The 9,633-nt window shown below is 42.4% G+C and overlaps 1 protein-coding gene across 1 annotated transcript; it reads left to right on the forward strand.

Annotated features, from left to right (window-relative positions):
- Positions 1-1,413: 1,413 nt before the first annotated feature.
- LOC116492450 (nuclear cap-binding protein subunit 2-like) lies at positions 1,414-6,811 on the forward strand. Its single transcript, XM_032193214.1, is given in 6 exon segments — positions 1,414-1,419; positions 2,056-2,315; positions 2,317-2,518; positions 2,714-2,895; positions 3,665-3,803; positions 4,442-6,811. Coding segments are annotated over 6 exon segments (861 nt in total). The 3' UTR covers positions 4,514-6,811.
- The last annotated feature ends 2,822 nt before the right edge of the window (positions 6,812-9,633 follow it).

Below are 9,633 nucleotides of genomic sequence, written 5' to 3' on the forward strand. Positions count from 1 at the left end.
GTCACAGCTTTCATTGCTCTCAGGTGGCTCTGTGCCCGGCAATGCTTGATTCAAGGAGCTGTGCAGACAGAAAACTGGCACCTTGGAGGGGCCCAATTCCTTTTATGCATTTGACCAGACAGATCTCTGAACTGGTTGATGGCAAGGTTAGAGGGGCACCAGTTCTGTTGCAGGAGTGCGTGCAGGTTACCAGGGAGGAGTCACATTCCCTATGCCCCCTCACCTTTCAGGATCAGCTCCCAGCTTAATTGGAATGATGGATCACAGCCCTGGTGCCCTAGTTGAGACCAGTTTCATTTTAAAGTAGGATACTGTAGCATGACTAAACATTTTATTTCAGAACATTTAGAACTTCAAATGCAGAAACATCCTGACTTGGAGGGAGGTACTAGTTCAGTACATTTGTAACACCTCTCTCTATGAACTGAATCTGACACTAATTCTTTCTGCTTATAATGGCAGTAAAGCTTTTTGCAGTTCTTCATCCATATAACTTTACATAAGACCTTATTTTCCAGTTTTTCAACAGAGACAAGAATGGTTGATACCAGAGTCTAAAGGGAGGCTAAGAAAAATCCACATGAAGGATTTGCCAAATTAAATCAGGATCTTCCAAATTAAATATTCAGTCTAGATTTTTAAGGAACATCTCTCTCATAAAGCATATTGTGTTAAAAGCCTCCCCTACGTGTTCACTGTAATATCCTTTATCCCTCATTACTGACGGGCCTGCATAGTGAAGGTGTGTGTTTTTTGGTGAGGTAGGGGGAGGGGTTGCATGTGTGTTTGTACTGATGTCTCATCCAGTAGTGAAGAAGTTACAAAAGCATCATGACACTTACCAGCTGTATTTTCCAAGTTCATTTCCTCTTTGCTCTTTTATACTGGGACAACAGTATTGTGCCACAGCTTGTATTCCACATCCCATTTACTGTTTTGAGGTGTTTTTAAACAGCTTTCTTTAAAAGTTGAAAATTATTTTGAAATTTACAATCTCTGGCTGTATAAGCAGGGTAGATCTTGAAACTGTTCAGAGTTGATGAAGCACCAATTCCATAACCTGACACTTCCACTGCTACACAGGTAACCTGAGATGGAGCCAGGAAGAGACTCTGGGCTACAAACACTAATTCAGAATGACATTACACTGCTTTTGTCTCACCTGCTACTTTTATCACTTATACTACAGATACAGGTTTTCCATCCTTGCACACCTAAGTCTTTGTTGGCAGGAAGTTTAATTTTACCAGCAGTGCAGGAAACCGTGCATCTCATCTGGTTTGCAAGGTTCTTTCACCTGGAGCAAGACTGGAAACCTCCCTCCCAAGTTAACTAAGCATCTAGGCAGCTGTGCATAGTAAAACACAGTGTGGGATGGCAATTTTAGTCTCATGGACAGTGTTAGAAACAACGATGACAGTAAAGCAGCCCTGTGTGTTATGTAAGATGAATAATTTTTTTTTCTCTATTTATAGTTAGGAGAGCAGTATTTGGCTTTTTTTTTTTTTCCCCTAAACCCTTTTTGCTACCATTGTCTTAAGGTGTGCCTTTCGGAAAGCTACCAAACTCCTGCACCCACCTGTAAAGCAGGGCATTATCCTATCCATCACCACCATCCTCATCATCAAGCACTCTCGGAGCTTTTTGTATTGAAGTTGCCATACAAATGTAGAACATTACTGTTGTACAGACAGGAATTGTTAACGGAATTCCGGTGCGAAATGTGGTTTTATTTCAAGTTTCTTAATCAAGCACTTAAAGTGGCAATGCTGACAGTATCTTGGTTGATGTTTAACGCTGAGTCCGTCCTCTGCGTGTTGTCGTGTCCTGCGGAGAGTGCGGGCCGGCGCTGAAGTAAGTCCATGGCAGCAGCTTCGCCTCGTCACGCTCCTCCTGTCCGGCAGTGGCGGTCCTCTCCTCCTCCTCCTCCTCCTCCTCCTCCTCCTCCTCCTCCAACTCCTCCTCTGTCCCGCCGGCGGCCCTCCTCCTCCTCCTCCTCCTCCTCCTCCTCCTCCTCCACCTTCACCTCCACCTCCTCCTCGTGCCGCCGCTCAGGGCTCGGCCCCGGGCCGGCCGCCGCGGCCCCTCCCGCTGCCGGGCGCCCCTGGCCATCCGCCGGGCGGCCGCAGGAAGGCATCCCTCAGGCGGGCGAGGCCGGGGCCCAGCTCCCGCGCGGCGCGGCGGGCGCCCAGCTGGCCGCGGCTGAGAGCGCTAGCGGTGAGGCGGGCAGCGGCGCGGATGGGCGGCGCCTCGGAGAGCTTCTGCACGAGCCGCGGGTCGCTCAGCAACGCCAGCAGCAGCCGCCGCAACACCATCCTCCCGCCGCGCCCGCCCCGGCACTGAGCGCTCTCGCGAGAGTCCCCGCCCCCTCGCCTCCGTCCCCGCCCCGGCGGGCGCGGGTCTCGCGAGAGCCGCGACGCGCCCCGCCGCTGGCAGCATGTGCTCGGGGGGCAGCCTCAGCATCTTGCGTAGTGACTCCTACGTGGACCTCAGCCAGTACCGCGACCAGCACTTCCGGGTGGGCGGCAGGAGCGGGAGCGGGGCCGGGGCGCGGGGTCACCTGGCGGCCGGGCGACGGCGTGGCGGCGTGACCTGGCGGTTGGGTGGCTGGCTTACGGGTTGACCTGGAGGCGGAGTGACGGGGGTGGTCGGGAGATGGGCCGACCTGGCGGCCGTACCTAGGAGATGGGCTGACTTGGCGACCGTCCTGCAGGGAACCCGTTATGACCAGGAGCGGCTGCTGCGGAAGAGCTGCACACTGTACGTGGGGAACCTGTCCTTCTACACCACCGAAGAACAGATCCATGAGCTGTTTGGCAAGAGTGGCGACATCAAGAAGATCATCATGGGGCTGGACAAAGTGAAGAAAACCGCTTGCGGGTTCTGCTTCGTGGAGTATCCTTGTGCTGGGGGGCCCTGTGGGGGAGCTGCTGAGCACAAAGTGATTGAGGCGCCCTCATGTGGGTGCCCCATCCCTGGAGGTGCTCGAGGCCAGGCTGGATGGGGCCTTGCCAGCCTGATCTAGTGGGTGGTATCCCTGTCCATGGCAGGGTATTGGAGTTAGATGGGCTCTGAGGTTCTTTCCAACCCTGTCTATGATTCTGGGCAGCATAGTGGGTGGAAGGCAAGGGCCCTTAGGCCGCTTTCAGCCTGGTGCTTCAGCCCGGGCTCCTGCAGCCAGTCCAGCTCTGAAGGACGAACCTGCCCTTGGTGCCCAAGGGAAGGTGGGTTCCTGTAAGCGTAAGTACGTGTCTGAGGGTTTTTGTTGGTGCATTGCATGATTGATGCATTGGCTTTGGCCCAAAGTGTTGCTGAGGATCACTCTGTTATGCTGAGGTGATGGCAGTTGGATGTGACAGGAACACATGTGGGGCTTCTCTTTCTTTGTTTGGTAACATACCTTGGTGCTTCTGAGGGAGAGTGTGGCTCCACAACTTGACCCAATGTATGTACTTCTGACATGTACATTCCTGCACGTTACTCTGATTTAATGTTAGTTTTCTTAGTCCCTGTAGCTTCGTAATGGCAGGCACCTTTAAAAATATCTGAGCAGGAACCTGATTCAAACAAATACTTGGTTTTGCAGCTCATGGGATATATTTTTTCCTTCCACATGCAGAAATTATTAGAAGCCTGTTTTTTTTTCCTTTAACTTATTTATAAGATACTATGCAAGAGGAGATGCTGAAAATGCAATGCGGTACATTAATGGAACCAGACTTGATGACAGGATCATAAGGACAGACTGGGATGCAGGTTTTAAGGAGGGTAGACAGTATGGTCGTGGAAGATCGGGGGGCCAGGTAGGTTGTTGTACAGTCCAGTTTTTAAAGGACTGGTGACTTTGCCGAATAATTGCTATTTGAATTAACGCACTCAGAACGACTTAAGAAACAGCAACTTCAGGCTTGTTGTTAAAGATAGTAATATGCATTAATTCTGAAGACATTTTGTCTGTGGTGATGATATCCACTAAGAACATGTAACGTTTTTCATGTATTTATTTCACTGAAAGTACTTTTAGAAACTTGTTGGCTGTCTCGGGTAATGAAGCTCAGAAAATGTGAGACTGTCAAGAACACAAAGGATGGCACTTAGCTTACCTACAGTTGAGCAGGTAGCAGATGCTTTTATTGATGAAAAAATGAGACTAGCCACCTTCACTTTGGCTGTCTTGATTAATAATGCCCAATTCCTTTAAAAAGGAAATTTGTGTATGTGGTATTGTGGGCTTCTTCATGACACACTTTGCATTCTCTTTTGTCTTGTCAACTTCTTGTGGACACTTAGATACAGTGGTCTCTAGTTTGACTGTGTAGTCTGATGGTGTAATAGTTCTTGAGAAATAGATAGTCTTATGGTGCAATAGTTTTTGAGAAAATATTTTTCTTTATATCTTTCACAGACTTTTTTTTTTTTTTTTTTTGTTCTCCTTTGTAAGGTCCGAGATGAATATCGACAAGACTATGATGCTGGAAGAGGTGGCTATGGCAAAACTGTTCAATGCCAATGAACAGTAAATGACTCATCAGCCTCGCAGTAGAACTAAATCTGCATTGTAAATGTCACGAGGCACAAAGTAGGTCTGTTGCACACAGCTTTAACATAAATAGAATTTCACAGGTATATTCAGTGTTCCTGTAATCGCATGGAATGTTCAGTATCTCTTCCATTTTAATACCAGGATTCAAAACATTGCAGAGTACATTAATACAAAGGACCTGGGAGCAAAGTTTTGAGCAATATTATGCATGAGACTTTGGTCTTTGGAAGTTGCTGTAACTCTTTCAGAAGAAACAAAGGTTTAACAGTATGGTGCTTTTCTTTTTCCCTGGCAAAAACTTGATTATTCTATCACTGGATTTTGTTTACATTAGTATCACAGGGTGGAGAGGGGTCATAAAGGAGGATTTATGTGTGTTTCAGAGATGAGAGGAAAAGGCAGAACATGAACAGGAAGTGAAGTTCCAATTTCCAGGAAATACTTAAAGTTGCAGATTTTCTGGAGTTACTGATTAGTAGCCTTTTACACTGATGCTGCTCCTTTGTGGAGTTAGCACATATACTTGAAGGGCCACAACAAAGCAATTCAGATTGAGCCCAATAATCATAAAGTGAGAAGCAAGCCTAACAGGTAGGAGAAAACAGATCCTTTCAGTCTTCTACAAAGAATAATGTGATTGCGTGACATGGCATGATTCAGAACCGTTTTGCTTCATGGGATACAGGGAATAGCAAGTGCAAGAATTACACTACCAGTTATTTTCGTAGTTGGAGTAGTACTATTTTGCTCTTGTCTGGTAGCTCTCTACAGCCTACTATTTGAGGAACAGTATCTTTCCTGTGACTACAAGGGTGACATGGAACCAAGCTTTTACAGATTACCCCATCCCTGCTCTCTCCCTGCCCTGGTCAAAATGGGGTGTTTGGGGAACTGTATGTATAATGAGAAAGTTTGTCCTCAAAATAGATTTTCTATTTGAGAAAGCCAATTGCAGATAAAGGTAAGAATAAAAGTTAAACAAACAAACAAAAAATGATTAATTTTGTGAGGAGCCTTACATTATTCCAAGCATGTGGTAAGACTGGTAAAAGAATTGCAGGACTCTAAATTTTTTTATTTTTTTTTTAATTTTCTGGATCTTACTAATACTGCCAGTACATGTGATGGGATATTGTACTGTAGACATAGAAAAAAAATTAGATCCCAGCAGGTGTGAAATTGAACTGCTGAAATGGTAGGGTTAGAAAGAAACTGTTACAGAGTTTGGGATTTTTTTGTTTTGTTGTTAATGGACTTCTGAGTTCTTTGGAAACTGCAATACATAACGTTTTGTCCGAGTGTCTTGTTGTCCATAGCTTCTTAAACTCCTTTAAAATATCAGGTATGTAAAATTTGACCGTTACTAATTTAACATATTGTTGGAAATATTAATGTATTTCTATTTTACAGTTTGTCAAAACTGTGACTATAAATTGAAATGCAGTGAGGCTAGAATGGTAGTAAGACTCCTTTCTTAATAAGTGAAGCTTTGGGTGGGCGCTTTTTGTGCAGTAGTAAAACTAGATGGCAAAGAGTAAAACCAGATTTTCAGAATTACTCGATGCAGGTCTGTAAACGTGACTGAACAACTGAACAGATTTTTTTTATTTTTTTTTTTCTATATATTGCATTTGATGATGAGTTTACAGCCTGTAATCTGCCCTAGGAAACCTCTGAAGTTTGTTTTTCACTGTATCAATTTTGTATAAAAATTGGTGTTAACAAAACTCTTAAGTCACTTTCAAATAAAGCTGCAACACTAAAGTGGATTGTTATTTCTTAAAATGGAGTCAGTGAAAGAAATGAGCTATATCCAGACTCTTGCCCACAACCATCGTTCTACTATCTTTTAAGATGGAGAGGGAATATTCCTTCCCTTTGACTGGGTTTTTAAGTCTTGTTCTGTTCTTAAGTGAAGATGTTTGCTTAATGCTCTTCATTCTGGTATTTTTTGGGTTACAGAACAGAAATGAGTTAATCAGTATTGAAATGTATATGAAAAATAAATTAAAAAAGAAAAAAAAAAAAAAGAAAATGAACCTTACTCTGCAGTGATTCACCAAGCACCACAGAATGCAAACGAGCAATGTTACCTTCCTGAGAGGATCTGCTTTTGAGATATATGAGCTTAATAGAATAAAGCATACCAGTAGGCAAGGGCTGATATGCACCTGTTCAGTTTTAGGTGGTGCTGTGTTTAATGTCAATGTTCGATGTGGTGACAAGCAATGTGAGGTAAGTCTTAAAAAAAAAAAAAAAAAAAAAAAAGTTCACATCTGTTATTATTGTAACAATAATCTCAAAAATTGTAACAAAAACACAACAAAACAAAAACAAAAAAAAATGTAACAATAATCTCAAAAACTGTAGAGCTTAACAAATGAAAAACCATGAGTAAGTCTCTAGAAAGAAACCAATGTATGTGATACCATAAGAAAAGACAAATTCTTGTTTTAATCAAATTTGTTTAGATCAAGCAATATCCTTCAGGATTTCGGTGGTGTCTAATAAAAACATCCTCTCTATACTTCTGGCTGGCTTACTGAGTACAGTAACAGTACTATTCCGCTGTGACTAGACAGCATGCTTGAAGGGGCTGTGCTCTGTGTGTTCTGTTTGGAGCAGCAGCTCTGTTACGTATCCGTCTACGTTGTACTGAATAACATTTAGAAAGAGCTTAGAACTTCTGACATTTGACTGCAGTCCTTACAAGAAAAGCTAAAGCCTGTCTTCATTAGGGGATCCTGATTCTCTCTTGTTTTGCCTGGTCAATGGGAAGCCAGGTGGTTGGAAGTGACTTGATTTATTCCTGACCTGTTTCTAATGAGATGGTGGGGGAAGGTTATAATGAGTTAAAATGATTTTATATTGCTTTTTATTAGTAGTATGAGGCTTTCAGATTCTTTTAATATGGAAGTAAAAAGTTTTAATGTGAGGTTTTCTATTTGGAGAGGTATTGAACAATGGGATTTAAGAGCACATGGACATACCATTTAAAGTCTTAGATTTATCTCAAAAGAGAATATAGAGGAAAACACTTGAACCTGGTTTGATTTTTGCATTCCCCAATACAAATCAGGCATGGCTCTGCTGAAGCTAGTGTTGTATAACTGAAGTTGTAAAACTTCAGTGCAGGGCTTGGTTAGTTTTCTAACATGAAAATTCATTGTGATTAGGTTCTCTTTTGGAAGTGCAGACTCTCTCTCCTTTTTTATTTTATTTATTTATTTTTTTTGAGAAGATAGTTCACTCTGATGATATGCACTTTCACAGAAATGTAACCTATATTAGCTTTTCTAAATACTTGTTCATCATAACTAGGTATGTTCATGGAAGTGTATCCATAAAGTAATACAGCATCTGAGACTAGGAGTGGAAGCTTAGACACCTTAATGAAAGAGGGGATTGTTAAAAATTAAGATAGGGATGTCTTTGGCCTCTTCTTTGTTGTGAAGACTCACTGAAGGTTGATTTACATGTCTGTCTTCTGGCAGTTCCTACTTAACATTCCATCCAGTTACATTTTATTTTCTGTAGCACCTTATAGTTAAGGATTGGGCAAAGTCTATTATGTTTCGTTCTAATTTCTCAGTGAATGATCTAGGTCAGGAGATTCCATAACTGTAGCATTTGTATATTAAGGGTGTGTAACTTCCTGCACTCAATGTTTCTACCTCAAAGGTTGTGAGGATGTGTTGCGTCCCTGTAAGTTGAACACGGTTACAGGAAGAAGACAGTTTGCTGAACTCCTTCTTAAACCTCATCCTGAAAGAAGGAGAAACTTGTTCTTGTATATGCGTTCCACAGTTTATGAAGATGATCTTTCTGCCACCCTGCTTCCCACCCTACTTTCAAAGACAAAGATACACTTTACCTAAGTGAGATAATGTTCTCCAAAATTATTTTAGCTTCTAGCTAAAGACTGGGAGACAGAGGGAGAATTGCGTATCCGAACTCTTCTTTGCAGCATTTACTAATTGGTATGTTTGGATCTGACACAAATCTTTCCCGTAGCAGAACCATGAATTTTGAATTTCGAACATTTGACGAGCAGCAGAAGAAAAATGCCAGATGGCTCCCTCTAGCGACTACAAAATTAGTATGTGCTTATTTTCTGACAGCACACAACTGCTGAAAGCTGTTTTGCACAGCATGCTGCGTGTGGTACTGTCTTATGATTTTGCTTTCTTTTGTGTTGTAAAAGTGGACAAAAAGCCCCACTAATTTTAATCTGTAAACCTTCTTTCAGAGTGGGAGCAATTAAAGATCAGGACTGTATCCCATTGCTGTTTCTCTGAAAAAAAACAACGCAGTTGTACTTTATTATAATGTGTTTTGCCATATTATATTCAACACAAAATGGAGAAGTTGTGATTGCTTCAAGCTGGTCTTACTTCCTGTAGAACATTATTGGTCCAGCATGGTGTGGTGTCCTGGAAAGCAGATGCCTACTTACCTCTCTAACTTCAGCCACAAAATTCCACTCCCCTGTTCAACAGACCTGTTCAGAAGGGTTCAATCAAGACAGCTCAGTCACCTCGTTCCCACACCCATAACCCTTGAATGAGATGTGCAGGGTTTGTATCTTCCCCAACAATTACGTTCAATAGGTTTTTATGCCAGTTGATGTCCATGTAAGGACTGTGGGATTTGGTACTGGAGGAAGAGAGGACTTCCTGATCTGTGGTTTGTGATATGACTCACTTCTACGGATTTTGGTGTGTATATTTGTTAATTATTTAATATGCAGTAGTACATTTTCTAGTTTGGTACATCTGAAAGGCTGCAACCAGTGTGGAATTTATAAGGAATAACTTCAGTGACTTTTCTTCTCCCCTAGCAACCTCCTAAAATTTTGCAAAAAGCACTTCTATGATATTAAAGGGATGTTTGACTATTAGATTCCCAATCCAAGTTTTACAACCTCCTACTTACTAGCTATAACTGTGTTCCAGCAAATTCATGTGTGCCATAAATCTGTTTTTCAGTCTCTAGCATGTTATGAAATAAAGTTCTGTACTAAACATAAGGTAAATGTATGTAGATTGTCAAGGTACCAGACAGGGTCTTAATGTCAAATTTGCTTATAT

This window comes from Aythya fuligula, chromosome 9 (genome assembly GCF_009819795.1).
Source record: "Aythya fuligula isolate bAytFul2 chromosome 9, bAytFul2.pri, whole genome shotgun sequence".
Taxonomy (NCBI): Eukaryota; Metazoa; Chordata; class Aves; order Anseriformes; family Anatidae; genus Aythya; species Aythya fuligula.